At 55.5% G+C, this 16,014-nt stretch overlaps 2 protein-coding genes and 1 long non-coding RNA gene across 9 annotated transcripts; 1 reads left to right on the top strand and 2 right to left on the bottom strand.

The window, feature by feature from the left end:
- Nucleotides 1–456: 456 nt before the first annotated feature.
- LOC148332914 (equilibrative nucleoside transporter 1-like) lies at nt 457–8,267 on the bottom strand. Of its 7 annotated transcripts, XM_088303255.1 has the most exons (14): nt 5,129–5,637; nt 4,985–5,038; nt 4,135–4,220; nt 3,975–4,056; nt 3,734–3,903; nt 3,519–3,658; nt 3,296–3,430; nt 2,839–2,936; nt 2,687–2,759; nt 1,894–1,961; nt 1,708–1,819; nt 1,278–1,363; nt 997–1,196; nt 457–810 (listed from the first exon to the last, which is right to left on the bottom strand). In XM_088303255.1, the coding sequence occupies exons 3-14, from the start codon at nt 4,158–4,160 to the stop codon at nt 699–701; spliced, it is 1,302 nt and encodes a 433-aa protein (XP_088159381.1). In that variant the 5' UTR covers nt 4,161–4,220; nt 4,985–5,038; nt 5,129–5,637; the 3' UTR covers nt 457–698. The 7 variants fall into 7 exon arrangements, with proteins under 7 accessions (XP_088159381.1, XP_088159379.1, XP_088159380.1 ...); XM_088303253.1 differs by having other exon boundaries at nt 997–1,363; XM_088303254.1 differs by having other exon boundaries at nt 659–1,196; nt 5,129–5,636.
- Nucleotides 5,776–7,564, top strand: LOC148332915 (uncharacterized). The gene is made up of 3 exons (XR_015844669.1): nt 5,776–5,916; nt 6,391–6,538; nt 6,922–7,564. It is a non-coding gene; the product is annotated as an uncharacterized LOC148332915 (long non-coding RNA).
- LOC148332913 (peroxisomal ATPase PEX6-like) lies at nt 8,170–15,966 on the bottom strand. The gene is made up of 18 exons (XM_088303249.1): nt 15,372–15,966; nt 13,569–14,108; nt 12,829–12,983; nt 12,693–12,770; nt 12,501–12,612; nt 12,308–12,429; nt 12,139–12,241; nt 11,854–12,059; nt 11,590–11,776; nt 11,019–11,095; nt 10,834–10,951; nt 10,086–10,291; nt 9,741–9,802; nt 9,037–9,145; nt 8,854–8,970; nt 8,644–8,721; nt 8,434–8,573; nt 8,170–8,336 (listed from the first exon to the last, which is right to left on the bottom strand). Exons 1-18 carry the CDS (start codon nt 15,942–15,944, stop codon nt 8,206–8,208), a joined length of 3,114 nt encoding a protein of 1,037 aa, XP_088159375.1. The 5' UTR covers nt 15,945–15,966; the 3' UTR covers nt 8,170–8,205.
- Between the last annotated feature and the right edge of the window lie 48 nt (nt 15,967–16,014).

The following is a 16,014-nucleotide window of genomic DNA, read 5'->3' as shown; positions in this document are numbered from 1 at the left end:
AGAAGTAATGTCTCAGAAGGAACCTTTTGGCAGAAACTTTGTGCGGCAGCCGGTCACGACATCGGCGGGAGTCTTCTGATGTCGCGGCAAGCTTCCTGTCAGGTTTCCATCATGACGAGCACAGCCTTCGTCCTGGCTCGCTCTCCTTACACTGCGGACGGCTTTGGCCTTCCACGTTCCCAACTTGACGTCCATCTTCATGTCGGCCATCTTCTACAACCCAAGTTGTTTATGGCCTGCTGCGCCGCGCCGTGTGGCCGCAAAGCCAAAGATGGACGGCGTCAAATATAACAGGATGCATTTCACATGGCACATACTCTATGTCGTAGGTCACGTGACAACACCTGAAAGACGCCAGGCCACACATTACACAACACGTAAGCTGACAAATGGACACATGACGGCCAGTCGACTACAAACACGTACATGGCGCAGTAAAGCAGACCGCTCTGGGAATTTCCACGGCAACGAATGACGTAAACTTTTATTTTATTTTTTCATAGCAGTGACTAAAGTCTCTGAAAGCAAATGTTTGAAAGATCAGTCTTTAAACATTCAGAGCATTTGTGGGGGCGACCTTGGCTTCAACTGTGACACTTCCTGTGATATGAGGTGGGACAGAAATGTCACAGCGCCCTCTGCAGTTTGGGAGGGCAAGTCTTTCCGACGCCAACACTTTTGCCGCGCGCTCCCACGACTCAAATGAGAGCTCGGAAGACGAAGGAGAGCGCCGCGCCCGAAGCCAAACCCAGAGACAGGAAGAACGCCATGATGGAGCCCGCACGCTCCGCCTCATGAGGGAGAACCTTCCTGGACCACAAAAATCAGAAACCATGAAACGTGAAGGAGAAGAAGAAGAAAAAGGAAAAAGTCCATAAAGAAGAAGAGGAAGCAAAAACATCAAAAGAAGAAATGAAGAGGGCTTCGGAAGAAGAAGGAAAATGAAAAGGAAAGCGCGGAAGACGAGAGAGCAGAGCTCCGCCGTGCATGTCTGACTTGGGTCCGAAGCACATGGCGAGGCTGGCCAGGTAGCCGTTGGTGAAGGCAAAGACGAGCATGAAGGCGGCGAAGGCGCCGTCGTGCCGGAAGACAACGGGCAGGTGGCGCCGCGGCTGCACGTTGCACAACATCAAAGCGGGAATCAGCGCCGCTCGACACGCCACCAACACGGGAAACAGGCGGCTGTCCTTTCCTGGCTGCTCGCACGCACACACAAAGCAAAGTAGGACGTCCGAGGGCTGGCCCCCTTTCGCAATGGACCAATGCGGAGAACTCACCCAGGTGCAGAAAGCGCTCAGGCTCCGCCCAGCCCAGTCACTCACGTTGAAGAGCAGGAAGCAGGCCACCGGCACAAAGTACATGTCTGACACAACATGATGACATCATCAGTCACACACCCACTTCCTGTCAAGTGGCGAGCACGCTAGCGGGACGGAATGAAGGAAAGGAGGCCAGAGAGAAAGAAGGACGGCAAGAGCAAGACAAAGATGAATGAAAGCAGAGAAGGAAGTGAGAGGAAAGGAAGGAGGCGACAAGTGAGGAAGCAAGAAAGGAACTTGAGAATGAAGGATGCGTAAGAATAGAGGAGAGAAAGAAGTACAGAGGAAGGAAGGAAGGATGTGAGCAAGGATGGAGAGAAGGAGAGGAAAAAGGAGACAAGCAAGGAAGGAAGTGAGAAAAGAAGCAAGTCAAACGGTGCCCACTCGCCCCAGGCGCCGCCCCCTTGCGTCAAGGTGGACTTGGTGTCGGCCGTGACGGCGGGGAAGGTTCCGATGGTGATGGTGAAGGTCGCCCACACGCATGCCGCCAAGGCCCAAATCTCCACGGTGACGACAACGACAACAAAGGTCAGAAGGTCAGCGGCGCAGTGCGTGCCGCGCGTCACCCACCCACCTTTTTGAAGACGGTCACCATGGAGACGCTCGCAGGTCCGAACGGGCCTCCTTCTTCTTCGACGCCCGCTGCGACGAAAGACCAGGAAGACCACCGGGAAGAGGACATGGAAGACGATGAAGAAAATAAGCAAAAAGTGCGAGCGGGATGAGGCAGGACGACGAGGAGGATAAAAAGGAAGGCCACCGAGCAAAAATGAAGATGATTTAGAGGAGGAGGACCGCCAAGCCGGACCCGAATTAAGACCACGAGGAGGAGGAAGACAACGAAGGCGGCCGCAAAGCTTTCCACAAAAACTTAGACGAGGAGGAGAAGGCCAAACAGAAGACGAGGACGAAGCCATCAGGGCTGCGAGGAAGACAAAAGGGAATTTGACTTTCTCTCTTCTTCCTCTCCAACTCGACATCCCTCCTCGGTTCCTTCTTCGGCCTCTTAGCCCCCAACCAAGCCCCCTTTTTGTCCTTTTTTCCTTCTTCACCTCTTTACTTACTTGCGGTCCTTCCATCGTTTTTTCTTTCCTCCTCCTCCTCCTCTCCGCTCACTCCTTAATTCCCGCCTTCCTTATTGTCCTCCTTTCTGCTTGCTTGCTTGATTCCTACCTCGCTCCCTTTCTTACTAAGTCCTCCATTATTTCCTTCTCTGCCTCCTTTCGGAAACACTTTTCTACCTCTTGACTTCCTTTCCAGAAGAGCGAGGCAACAGAAAGGGGCAGGCCGCAAGGAGGATAACGAAGGCGTTGATGAAGAAGGCGGCGAGCGAGCGAGGCAACGAGAAGGATGAAGACGTAGCTTACCGGATTGGGTGAGGTTGACGTTGACGTCATTGTTGGGCCCGCCTTTCCTCCGATGATAAAACTGAAAAAACTCCTACACGCACACGCGTCACGTCACGTCGCAAACAGGCGCGTGCACGTGCGCGTGCCCGTGCGCATGCGCACGCACCTACCAGTTTTGGCAGCATTGCATACGCCAAGATGGAGAAAAGAATGACAAAGCAAGCGCTGATGAAATAACCAAACGACGATTCTTCCACACCGGAACCACCTGCAAGCAAGGCAAACAAGGAAGGAAAATGAGGAATGGACATTAAGAAGGTAGCGAAGGAAATAAGGAAAGGAGGGCAAGCGAGAAGATGCAGATGAGGGAAAAACAAGTACGCAATGAAGAATGCAGCAATCGACGGGAAAAAAAGATGGCGAGCGGAATAAAGAAGAAAAATGACGGAAGGACATTAGGGTCGTAGAGAAGGAAAGAAGTGAAGGTCGGATGGAAGCAAGCAGGTAGAGAAGGGAAAATGAAGGCGTGAGGGAAGAATGCCAAGGAGCAAAGAGAAGGGACGAAGAAAGGCCAGAGAGAAGGGAAAGGCGAAGAGTCGAGGCGACTGATTGTCATCGCGGTCGCACTGGCGATGGCGCAGATCATGGCGAAGGCGGCAAAGGTCCCGGCGAGTCCTTGGCCGCTCATGATGGGCGCCGTGTAGGCGGCGGGCAGGGTGCCCGCCATGCCAAAGAGACTTCCCTGCAGCACGGCGCCGAAAGCTGGTGACAGACCGGGGGGGGGGGGGGGGGGGGGGGGGGCGTCAGTCTACTTGCTGGCGGGGCGGGCGCCCAAGACGCCGCCACTCACAGTTGATGGCGATGACGCTGAGCGCGGTGACGGCGAAGAAGGCGGCCGGTTCCAGCCGAACTTTGACCAGGACGGCCGTCAGCAGGAAGACGGCCAGGATCAGCGCCAGGCTGCCCGCCACACGGGCGCCTTCGGGAACCCTGCCGGCCCCGCAAGAGTCATGTGACGGCAAAACAGGAAGCCGAAAGGACGCCATCACCGTTGGAGGGCCTTACCGAGCGTAGAGGAACGAGTTGAGGCAGGTGAAGACGAGGAGCGGCAACATAGCGCACAAGGTCATCACGTTGTTGAATTTGGCCTCCAGGGCGCTCCGCTCGGGCTCCTCCCCCTCCGCCAGCGCCGCCGCCGTCCCATTGGATGACTCCTTCAAGCGGCCGGTGAAGTACTGAGTGCAAATGAGCTTTTTTTTTTTAGACTCCTGCCAACTTGTGGAGAGAGGAAGAAGTGATGTCGTACCACGGTGGCCGTCATGAAGAAGTTCCAAGGCAGCAGCGTTCCTAAGCCGAGAATGAAGAACACCAACCACACCGCGTGGAACCTGCCGGAGGCAGACGGACGCGCGTCAAGATGTCCATTCGTCCGTCCGGTCTGTCAATCAATCAGCGAACGCACTCACTTGTCTCTCGGGGCGTCGGCAGCCATTTTGAACAAAGATCAGATCGACACAAAAACGCGTTGTGTTCCGAGTGCCTCGTTATTCGTCTGGCAAAAGGCGAGTGCGATTCAGGTACACAACAAATAATCACGTGATGGCGAGACACAAAAGATGAATGGAGTCAAATGAACTTTTGTCAGTCAAGTGACGGAGGAATTAAATCAGGCTAAAGCAAAACCGAAAGGAAACCAACACAGGCTAAATGATTGTCAATGTAAGTTGTGTGATGGCAAAACAGGAAGTCACGTGACGGCGGTGAGGCGTTCAAGCTAGGGCTGGGCGATATGACCTCAAATCAATATCGCGAGAAATTGAGCAATTTTACCTCGATAACGATAAATGAAGCGTTTAAATCGTGTGCGCGTCACTAACTAGAGGAGCTTTATCTTTAGCTATCGCGTCCACCTCTGAGACGTTCTCTCGTTTGGTGTCGCCTCCGTTATGGGCTCTTGTCACTTGTCGAACCTTGCTTCTCACTTTGAACTTTCAGCACAGCATGGTTGTGTTGTGGGTGGTGAAAAAGCTTCTGGATTTGAATCGCCAGTTACGACAGCGACGTCAGTTTTCTTTCTCGAGCAGACTGGTAGAGTCACGTGACTAGAGGCGCTGTAGCGGTCTTAAAGGGGCATGAACATTGCCGCAGACAGAAAAGGCTTTTCTTTTTTTTTTAAACACCCAATTTACCGACATGGGCAAAATGATTTCGGTCATTGTAATGAATTTCGGTAACGGTAAATTTTCGGTTTATCGCCCAGCCCTAGTTCAAGCAGCATTTGAACATTAAACATCATCCAAATGAAACGTTGCTTACCCGCGGCGTCCTCCTTCCTTGTCAGCCCGAGCACATGTGACCTCTGACCTTGTCCTGCCGATTGCACAAGAATTCAGACTTTGATCACTTCATGATAAGACCACCTACACACACACACACACACACACGCATTTATGACAGCACCTTTCCATGAAACTCAATCAAGCCGTCTGTTCGCTGACGAGTCCATTCCACAACTCCAATGTTTTGTTTGGGGCCGTGTTCCCTTGCACGCGGATGAGCATCGCACGTTCGTGTGCGAGGGAACGCGCAAGGACAAGTTGAGAGACAAGGAGGGATGTGGAAAAGCAAAGAAGGAGGCGGAACGAAATGAGGAAGGAAAGATGCAAAGAGGGGAGGAAGGAAGGAAAGGACAAAGAAACAAAGGAAACAAGGAAGGAAGTCAAAAAGGAAAGGAGACATTTGTACGAAATTGATTTGGTCTTCTTCTTCTTATTTATATTTGGACTGGTTGGGCTGATAAAGACGAGTCACAAGACACCATCATGTGACACGCACACAAAAAGGCATGTCAGGTCATAAAACAACCTAAAACGATATTGTCAGTCAAAATAGAAAGAAAAGGAAGATGGGAAGGAGGTGGACAAGGAAAGAAGGAGAGAAGGAAGGGAGCAAGGGAAGGAAGGTTGTGCACATAAACGGTCACAGTTTCGACAGTCGGGTCAGCCCGTTGCCATGGCGACGGGCGACCGAGCGATTGGCCGAGCATTCGCTGTTTGCAGCGAGAAGTGCTGAGTGGGCCGGGCCAGGCCGACTACCCCTCCCCGCCCCCACCCCCCCCCCCCTCCTATTATGATTGGCAGCTGGTGATTGTGCGCAGAAGCTTCTAGCGTCCAGCTCGCCGCCTCACCATTCCAGTGCAGCGCAGCGCCGCGCCGGTCCACCACCTAACCCATGTGCGGGATCAACTGGTAAGAAGCTAACCCACAACGATCCGCGTTTGCTTTCAAAAAGAAATCCCCCCCCCCCCCCCCAAAAAGAGTCCCAATCCGCCCCGCGCGGGCCTCCGCGACCACGCAAGTCCAATCGCCATTGGACCGCGTTTCAAATTTGCGGACGTCTCATCCATTTTGCCGCGCGCACTTGAACTCACCTTTGCCGAGTCAGATCTTGTTTGTTTGTTTTTGCCCTCGTCATTCGCTAAATGGCGGCGAGTCGCGACCTCTGCGAGCATGGCTTGCAGAATTCAAGTTACAGCCTCCTAACTCCATTTTTTGTTCTGGTCGCAGGCGCATTTAAAATTGCTGCAAAATGAGCACGAAATCACCATTTTGGAACGACAAGAACAATAACCGGAAAAATGGGGGGGGGGGAATGTCGGCATAAGCAATTTTTGTTCCAAAGGTGACGTGTCGGCGCTTTGCGTGTGTGTTGCGTTTGCGCAGGTTTCCAAAAGGAACGCTGCTGAGGAGCTGGCTGACCAAGTCGAGGCCTCGCCTCCTGCTGCTGATCGCCGGGCTCAAGCGACCTCAGGTCACCCTGATGAGGAGGAAGAGGATGAAGAGAACCAAAGTAGCCAAGGCCACGTAAGCGGTAAATATGGCGGTTGGCGGGAAAGAAGCCCGGGAAACGCGACTGAGGCGGACGGCGAGCGCCCTGAGATGCGAGCGAGTGACACTTGCCACTTTTGCCAGATAGGAGCCGTCGCTAACGCTTCCTTTCAATGTTCACAGTGTCCTAACCTTTTTTCTTTTTTGAAAGATAGACTCTGTGCTGGGCTTCGCTTTTAAATGTGGACAAAATAGTGATTCGTCCACCTCCCCTCAGTCGCGGCACTGTCAACAAAAAGAAACCCCCAAAGTTTCAAGCAAGTTGGAACTAGCGACTTTTCCGCGTTCTTCTCGCCATCTTGAAATGTTTTTGTCGGGCTTGCCGTTTGGACTTTGTGGCCATGCAAATGTTGTGTTTTGTTGTAGAACGTGTAGCAGAATGCCGCACTTCACCTGACGCCGGCCGCACTTGGCACCACATCGACGTGTCGGACCTCGCTGACGATGTACAAGATCTTAACGACGCTCCCCCGAGTTCTTCCGTGTCCTCCTCCTGCACACGTTCACGCGTGTTGTTTTTGTCGTCCAAATGTTGACGTCAAATGGGACAATTTAGCGAGCCAATTAGCCTGCTAGCGTCTAGTCGCCGATTCGCAATTCACGATTTAGTTGATTGTGGGGCCGAAGCCATTCGCCGACCGGTCCGGAATAGAAAATGATTACTCCAACAATCACCACAGAACAATTTGTTCGCAGTTAAATCTAGGACTGAAACTATTAATAGGAAAACACCCAAATTGCGAAAATGGCCGACTCATTATGCGGGTAACGGAGTCAATTCAAATACAGCCTCCGTTGGCACAAGCAAGTTTGATGATCGCATGATCGTAACGTGCCAACATGCTCGTGGACGCTAAGGGAAATTAGCCCCCCCCCCCAGCTGGCTAGGAGTGTTGTGTGAAAATCCAAACATTTATGGTGTTGCCATGGCAACGACCACCTGCTGTTTGCTTGAACAGGTCACGTGACACATTTGAGGCATCAAATCAATAAAATCCTCCTAAATGTCAAAAAAGGCCCTTTTTGTTGATTATTTATGCATTTATTTTTTTTAAACCGATCACACGAATTTTAATTCAAGTGAAACAGGATCAATGAACGCTGTCGCTCTTCGCCGGCGTTTGAAATCTGAACGTAGAAATTTCAATTCAAAATCAACGCGTTTGTCGTCTTCACTGTGAAGAACAACACGCAGCTTGAGGACGCAAATGTCGTTTGCAAACCTACGGGAAGCCTTCAAAAACAAATCAAACAAACGGCGCGGTCTGATCAAATTCCAGAAATTTTGGGACCATTTTGCTCAAAAATACATACCAAAAAATTCGCGCTTAAACAAAAAATGTGTTCTACCTTGCACCATAACTTTTTGTCAGAGACTGACAAAAAAAAAAAAAAAAGGTTTTAGTTTTAGCCAACACGCTAGCCAGCTCGCTTCTCATAAACGGACTTTGTTGGCACCAGGAAGTCCTCTTTTTTTTGCTCTGACGTCAACCTTCTTTAGCATCCATCCAGCTAACAATACACTGTGGATGCTAAGCTAACTAGCGTCACACAGCCCCGCCCCCCCCCCGTCAAGATTGACATCCCTCAACAAAACAAAATAGCAACATGAAAGAAAGTCAACTTTTTATTCGTCACGTGAGGTTGGCCTTACAGTGGCCGACGTTGAAGGCGTTGGTATTGCGTCACTTCCTCTGGCGACAGCGATGGCAGGAAGTCACGCAGCGCCACGCCAAAGTCCTCCATGGTGATGCGCAGCGGCGAGTCCTCAGAATCCAAACCTAGAAAGAAAGAAAAACGGAAGGTGGGCTAGTCTCGGGTAAACCTAAACCCGCCAGGCCGGTTCGTCGGCTGACAGCGACACCCTCGCCCACCTACCGCGTTGGATGGCGGCGATCTTCCTCTTGATGGCGGCCGTCATGGCGTCCGAGCACAGCGCATACAGGTCGGCGCCGCTCATGTGGGCGGGGCAAGCGTCCAACACCTGCAGCAGGTCCACCGAGGCGTCCAGGTGGAACCTGCGGGTGAGCAACGGCAAGCCCGTCAAACCGTGAGACGGCGTCGGCACGTTTCGCGTGGCGCTCCTACTTTCGGAGGACGGCCCGGAGGACTTGCAGCCGGGAGCTCGAGTCCGTGTCGATCCCGACGAAGACCAGCTTGTCAAACCTGCTCAGGGCGCACGCACGACACACCGAGACGATCTCAGCTCATCGTTAGCAAGTCAATATTGTTTCCCGTGATGTCATTTTGGTGTTTGTATACAACAAGGTGTCACGAAGATGCGCGCGTGACTTTGACCTTCCGGGCCTGAGCAGGGATCGGTCGAGCAGGTCGGGCCGGTTGGTGGCGCCGATGACAAAAACTCTGGCCGAGGCGTCCAGAGCGTCCAGCTCGGCGAGCAACTGAGACACCACCCTGACGGCATCCGAGGTCACGTTAGAATGGGCGTTAGCATTAGCGTTAGCCTTAGCATGCGCTCACCTGTCCATCACCCCGCCAGAGTCTCCGCTGCGCCCCCTGCTGGGCGCCAGAGAGTCCAGCTCATCAAAGAAGACCACGCATGGCGCCGCCGAGCGCGCTCTCTGAAAGACTGAACGCAAACACGCGTGACATGTCATCGTCGACGGGTTGCTAGCAGCTAGCCCGTTAGCGTGCCGAGCTGCTGCGTCATCGCAACGAGGCCGATGCGATTTTACCGTCCAGGTACTCGTATGCTTTTCGTCCTCGCTACAAAGACATTTCAACACGGGTAAAACAAGCGACATTCGCACTCAAAAGGCCGCTCAGCGGACGCAAGCGCCGACCGGCTTTGCGGCTCAGTTTGGCGCATCCAAAATTGGAGCCAACGCCGCCGTCTACTTTTGTTATTATTCTCAAGCTTCTCATCGATCGGACGCCTCCGTTATTTTTGTTCTCCGTCATCAAGTCTTGTATGTCTCATAAATTGCGTGCGCGTTTTGGTCAGAGTCAGAACTTTGATTGCCCAACCTATTTGATTTGGAGTTATTTGGTGCGGTGCCCCCTCGAGGCGAGCGCGAGTAATGCAGGCATTTCTCCCGCCAGTTGGCGCTTTTCCATTTTCAAAACATAGGAGAGGCATTCCATTTGCATCGACTTCAAAGGACACAAGACGTGTGCGAGGATCTGAAAGTGGGTGTCGCCGATGCGCAAAACGACAAACTGACCTTGGCGGATGTTCTCCTCGCTCTGACCCACGTACATGTTGAGCAGCTCCGGACCTTTCACGCTGAAAGCACACATTGCTTATTTGTTTGGCCAAGCCGCACGTCAGCATTTAGCCAGCATGATGCAGTCGTGTAATATGGGGACAAAGCTGCGTACTTTCAGATCGCCTGCCGACAAAAGGTGAGCGCGGCGCCACGTGGATGCGAACGAACGCGAGCTCGGAGCCGGCGGACTGAAAAGGCCACCGCGGATTCTCTTTGGGTTTTTTTGCCTCTGTGACGTAACGCAAAGTCCCAACTTCTGATTGAAGGCAAAACAATCAAAGTTCTTGACGTTTTTCTCACCTGAGGAAGGTCATGCAACATTCGGTGGCCACGGCCTTGGCCAGCAGAGTCTTGCCCGTGCCCGGAGGCCCGTAGAGCAGAATCCCGGTGCGGTTCAGCTTGAGCGCCAAGAGCTGCGGACGCTGAAGAGGAAGCTGGACCGTGTCCAGGATGTCCTTCTTCACCTGCTCCAGGCCGCCCACGTCTTCCCAGCGCACGGCCGGAATCTGAGCAGGCCCGCGTCGCACAATTTCATCCACGCGCGGCCGGCCGGCACGGGGCGAGGCGGGGCGAGCGTCCTCGTTTGGCATTTCGCGCCAACAACTTTTTTTCTCGAGCCGCGAGACGACTTTCGCTCACCTCCGAGAACAGAGCGTTGGAAGCGTGCGCTCAAGGCGTCGGGGCGGAACGGGCCGAGCCGACGGCCAAACCTACGAGACGGGTTCTCTCGCCGCAAGCAAAGAGAAACCATCACATACGGTCGCGTGTTCAAATCATTTTGGTGTTCCGCCCCTCGTGCATTGAGATTTTTGGAATTCAAGACTTTTGCCAATTCCAAATGAAACTCTCAATTCTGTTTCCGTAATTCACGCGGCAAAGATCCGCAAATGAAAAACAACAAAGGGCAAAATCAAATTCAATCTAGGCGACCGTTTTCCGCTTCTCATCGACGATGCAAAGCGAGAAGCAGCTGCGATAGGAGATGCAAGAAGGCTCGCCACGCAGTCGCGCTCCGCACCGGACGGACGGACGGACGGACGGGCCTCACCTTGGGGGCGCCGGCCGCCTCCGATTGGATGTCCCGTAAGGTCTGCAAAGCCGACAGGAAGTCTCGCTGGCGGACGGTCACGCCGCTGGAGCTGACGTGTTCCTGGCGCCGACCTGGACTGAAACACACGCACGCACACATTCCAACGGCCGCTGGGGGGCGCTGCAGACGCGTTCAAGCCTCACCAAGCCAGGACCAGCCGTCTGCACGCCGCGCGGCTCGCCTCCACCAGAAGGACGCGCAAGTCGCCCAACGCCAAACCCTTGCCACACACACACAAAGACGAGCAGGAAAGTGCAAAGTGAAAAAAGGAGGAGGCATGCTCAACTTTTGTCCAAAACGAATCGGATGACTTGACGCGGACCAATCACATCTCAGCTTGCCGTCGCGTCAGCCCTCGACACGTGCGACGCGTCATTTCGCAGCACGCCAATGTGAATCGTTCGTACATGAAAGATCACATTCGTTCCGGACAAAATGTTCACTTTGGGCGGCTGAAAACGGTTCAGCGCGCCGCAAAGTGAAGACGGCGAAACACTTGCTGATTATTCTTTTCCAATGGAGCACGCTCTCAATTAGTCCATCGATGGTTCGAAAACCGGATAGAACGCGAGGTGCTGCCATTTGGGTTTTTTTGTCCACACGGCGTCGCCATCGTCTCGTTCTCGCGCCGATCGAGGGCCCGCCCGGGTTCGTGTTCACGCGTTCGTGTCGAGAAGATCGGGAAGACGCATTGCGGTTCACGTGAACACGTACGGCCGTGATTCTGGCGAGTCTCTCCAAGTCGACGTCGCGTCCGAGGCGAGCGTCCCGACTCAGATGCGTCAGAACGGCGCGACGCACATCCTCGATAGGATTCTCTAACGCCACCCGGTGGACAAACGCCGCCGCGACACCGGCGGGCAGCCGGCGAGGATCGCGAACGGTCGCCACCACCGCCACCCTGGACACATCACACAAAGTCGATCGACGACACGGCTCGCCGGCTAATGCGGCTTCCGAGTGGCGCGCACGCGTCACCTGCCGGGGGCGCTGCGGAGCAGGTGGCAGAGCGCCGCTTGGACGCGGGCGTCGTCGTTGTCGGCACCCCCGCCAGGCCGCAGAAGGAGCTGCAGGTTCCTGAGCAGAAGGACGCAGGGCTGCAGGGCGTCGGCTCGTTCCAAAATGGAAGTCAGGCGCGCCTCGGTGGCGGCGGGCGTGTCGCCGCACACGCCCACGCAGTCCACCTACGTGTGGCAAAACAAGGCGCGGCGGCATCAGTGCGCCGACGGCGGCGGTCCGGCTCAGCTTGGCGAGCGGTCGCACCTTGATCAGCTGGAGGTGCAGCCCGGCGCCGGAGGCGGCCACCGCTGTCACTTTGCCACTTCCTGCCGGCCCGTGAACCAGCAGCCGGCACGGCGGGAGCGAGCTGCGCAAAATGCACACGTCACATGACGCGCGTTGCAAGGTTCTGCCCATCACGCGGGGGCCTTACCCGTGACGGTGCGGCCCAAGGATGCGTCCGATGGCGTCCACCGCGTGCTCGAGACCCGGAGGGGACGGGCCGCTCCACAGCGCCGCCGCGCCGCGGGGCACCGAGCTGCTGACGGGCGGCCCCTGGAAACATCCCAGAGGTCAGAGGTCACAGACGACAGGCCGGCGGCTTGACGAGGAGGGTTAAAGGTCACCATGAAGAGTGACGTGTGCGTTCTGTCCGCCAAATAAACTCCGCCCCCTTCTTCTTCTGTCGTCTGGTCAGAGGGACACGCCCTCTGCACCAAAAACGACAGCGCCCGGCACCTAAGTGGGGTCAAAAGTCAAAGAGTTGAGGGTCCACTCGGTCGACTGACAAGTCAACCGGGCGGCGTGCGTCACGTCACCTCCAGGCCGAGCCGTCCTCCATCAGGTCCGGGTGATTGCGGGCGGGAATCAGCAGGACGTCTCCCGGCGCCACCAGCCTGCCACATCGCAAGAGTCAACGCGCAATTTTCCACGGATGACGTCACGCAAACCCACCTGGGGACGGAGAAGTGCGTGGCCAGCAGGTCGTCATAGCGACTTGGCAGCCCGTCGGCCGGCGCCGCCACCGGCTGCAGGTGAAGCTCGCCGGCCATCGGCGGCGAGTCCGAGCCGGCGGCGCCATCTTCGGGCCGCCGCTGCCGTCGCCGCCTCTGAAGCCCAACGAGCACACTTTTGTACTTGACGCGACGTGAGCTTTTGGATATTGACAACGTGCGCGCTTTCCGTCGCTTTCACTTTCGGATCGAGCCGAGAGAGCTTCCGCGTAAATTAAATTGACGTCCAACGAGCAAAAACATTTCACTCGGGCCGCTATAAGTCGTGTTTTCCTGCCAAACGCGTCCCTTGGCGACAGAGCTCTTGAACTCATTCATTACCAGCCGAGATAAAAAAAATATTTATCCGTCAATGGCAGCCTACGAGTTGGAATTTGTGTCGGCATGTTACACGCACTCGCACACTTGTTTTTTGTGTGCCGATCAATTGTGCGTTTATCTGCAAACGTGTTTGTATTCATCCATTTGGGAGTTAGTGTGCATGCGGTCGCTTGTGTGCGCTCGTGGAATTGTTTGTGAGCATCGTGAATTTCGGAGTTTGTGTTTATGTGTGTGCAGGCCGGGCTCGTTTGCGCGTGGGAGAATTGGTGTTTATTTGCGTGTGCGTTCATGTCGGCTTGCGTGTTTCTGTATTTGTTGCCGCGAGCGCACGTGAACACGTTGACGTGCTTGTGCGTGTACCTTGAGCTTGAGGCGGCCGGCGGCACCGGCGGTCCGCCGCCCTCCCGTCAGGTTGAACCACAACGTCTCCGACACAACGCCGACGTCGTCCGCCCGGTCCGAGCGGACGGCGGCCAGGGCGGCCGCTCGCCATCCGTCCGCTCGGCCCGTCAACCGCAGCTCGACCCAGTCGCCGTCGAACAGGCCCAGCCTGAGCAGCGTGCGGCCGCCGACATACAGACGAGCGTCCGCATCGTCATCGCCACGGCAACCGTCCCGCTCCAGCCACTGCCGTACGTCCGTCGCGCGCACGTCCAGCCACCGCTCCGGCTCGTCGAGGACGCCGCGGGTCCCCCGACGCCGGTCCAGGAGCGAGCGCCCCCCTCCCAGGCGGGCGGCGTGGTGCGCAAAGTCCGAGGCGCACAGCCACAGCTCCCTCGGGGGCGGGGCCGGTCCGGGTGCGTCCGGCCAGTCGCCGCAGTCGGCCACAACCACGGCGGTGTCAACCGTGATGCGACCCTGCGTGACCGGAGAGCACGACAGCACCAGCACGTCGGGGATCTGTGCGACGTCCGCCAGCAAAAAAAAAAAAAAAGAAGATGCCACGTGAGCTGCGAAAACGTTCAAATGGGTCATCAGAACACAATTGAGGAGAACATTTTTGGGGGTTTTTGCGGGCATGATTCTTTCTGGAACGATGACACGGACGCTGGCCGCGTTCCCGAGCAACGCTAACCACGCCTAGCATCCGTGAAATGGAGTCCAAATGGCGCACGGCGCGACCCCTGGATGTCATCTTCAAGCAAAAGGGGACAAAAGAAAGGCAGGGAAGAAAAGGGACAAAAGCAAGCGGTGGGAGGATGCGCTTGAGAGAGCCGCCGTCCGTCCACTCGTCATTTGAACCCAGACGCATTTGAGGCCGTCGGCCGCCAGTCTGGCGTGTCGCACGCTCAAAAGCGCACGCGCAGCCTAACGCATTGGGTCACATGGAGCCGAAAAGTGAAAAGGACACGGACCTGGACACCATGTCCACGCTTCCTCTTCAGCGGCGATTACGAGACTGCGAATCCGCAACGGAGCAAATGAACGACGCTAAATGCCAGTCAAGCGATCGGCCACCCGCAAGGGGGAAAATGTTTGCCGCTTACGTCCGAAAACGACCGACTGCAGCTTCCTCACATCCGTCATCTCCATTTTCATCACGGGCTTCTTCCGCACTTTGGATCATATTGAAAATACAAAACAACACTTTATCATAACAGTTGCAGATGTAACAAAGCGCTTTATGTAGAGTAGAACATACATTCGCAATAATTGAAAAACAAAGACAGTGAAAGCTGCAAGTTAGAATGCAAATGAATGATACAAACACAAGAGACACAGGAAAACAGCAGAACGGCGCCAGTCTCGTGTTGGGTCGAAAGCTAAAGACTAAAAACAAACCAGTTTTCAAAGAGGACTGAGAGGGGGCGGGGCTTGCCTCACATTCAATTCCATTCGGAAGGAGCCGCGTTTTGTCCTCCAGTGTAGCGTCCAGTCTGCAGACCTGAGGCAGCGGGCGGGTGCGTCGGAGCTCAGAGAGATTCGCCCGGGCGAGGCCACTTAAAGACTTAAAGACCAATCCTAAAGCGAACTCGAAAGTGCTCTGGGAGCCAGACAAGAAAGGCCAAGATTGGGGTGATGTGCTCCGTCTTCCGAGCAGCAGCATTTTGGAAATGTTACCACGTCATTATATGAGCAACCAAAGCAACGCAATTACAGACAGCCCCCCCCCCCCGCCCCCTTCTCGAGTCGTGGACTCGAAGTGCTCCCGTGGGGGCTCACCTGTCCCGGTCGGTCCCCGACCAGCGGCTCTCCTCGGCGGGCCAGCAGACAGCGTCCATCCCGGCAGAGCTCCAGTAGTTTTGCGGCGAGTCTGTCGGCGTCGTCCGGCTCCAGAGCGCCCCTGACACGGGCTCCTAGCACCACCTCCTCCAGGCTCACGGGAAGCAATGGCCGCGTAGTACCGCGGCACCCCGTCGCCGGGAGGCCGCGGAGCCGCAGGAACAAGCCGCTGACGTAGAGCCGCACTGGGCCCGGCGGAGAGGCTTCTAACGCGACGTCGAAGCCGGAGACGGTGCCGGGCGGCCGCGTCGTCGTCGTCGTCGTCGTCGTCACCGCCGCGTCGTCGCTGAGCGAATGAAGACGAAGCAGGACGGCGGGCTCGCGAGGGCGCGGAGGCGGCCGCCTCGGGGTGAACAGGACGGTCGGAGGCTCCGAGTGGTCGTGGAGAAGGCGACGGAGCTGCCATTTGGACACAAGCACGTCCAGCGGACTCGCGTGCGCCGGGAATGGCTCCAGCCGGAACAAGTCCACCTGCACCGCCATCTTGCTCCGACTTCCGCTACGTGACGTCATCGCTGTCCGACCAATTGAAGACGAGCTTTGTAAGAAAGTTCAAACCACCCCAAAACTTCACAAACACGCA

The sequence above is a fragment of the Idiotropiscis lumnitzeri genome, chromosome 8 (genome assembly GCF_059441095.1).
Source record: "Idiotropiscis lumnitzeri isolate Australia: NSW breed Sydney's pygmy pipehorse chromosome 8, RoL_Ilum_1.0, whole genome shotgun sequence".
Taxonomy (NCBI): domain Eukaryota; kingdom Metazoa; phylum Chordata; class Actinopteri; order Syngnathiformes; family Syngnathidae; genus Idiotropiscis; species Idiotropiscis lumnitzeri.
This window is presented reverse-complemented; position numbering and strand designations above follow the sequence as displayed.

Bases quoted from the DNA above. Each gene is read 5' to 3' on its own strand.
- LOC148332914 (XM_088303251.1), bottom strand. From the start codon at position 4,160: ATGGCTGCCGACGCCCCGAGAGACAA. The intron at 3,431-3,518 runs GTGAGTGGCGGC...GTCTGTCACCAG, and splicing joins CAGCGTCATCGCCATCAACT to CTTTCGGCGCCGTGCTGCAG. The intron at 1,820-1,893 runs GTGGGTGGGTGA...GTCACCGTGGAG, and splicing joins TGGTGACCGTCTTCAAAAAG to ATTTGGGCCTTGGCGGCATG.
- LOC148332913 (XM_088303249.1), bottom strand. From the start codon at position 15,944: ATGACGTCACGTAGCGGAAGTCGGAGCAAGATGGCGGTGCAGGTGGAC. The intron at 9,803-10,085 runs GTGAGAAAAACG...GTGTGCTTTCAG, and splicing joins TGTTGCATGACCTTCCTCAG to CGTGAAAGGTCCGGAGCTGC. The intron at 8,971-9,036 runs GTGAGCGCATGC...GGATGCCGTCAG, and splicing joins TCTGGCGGGGTGATGGACAG to GGTGGTGTCTCAGTTGCTCG.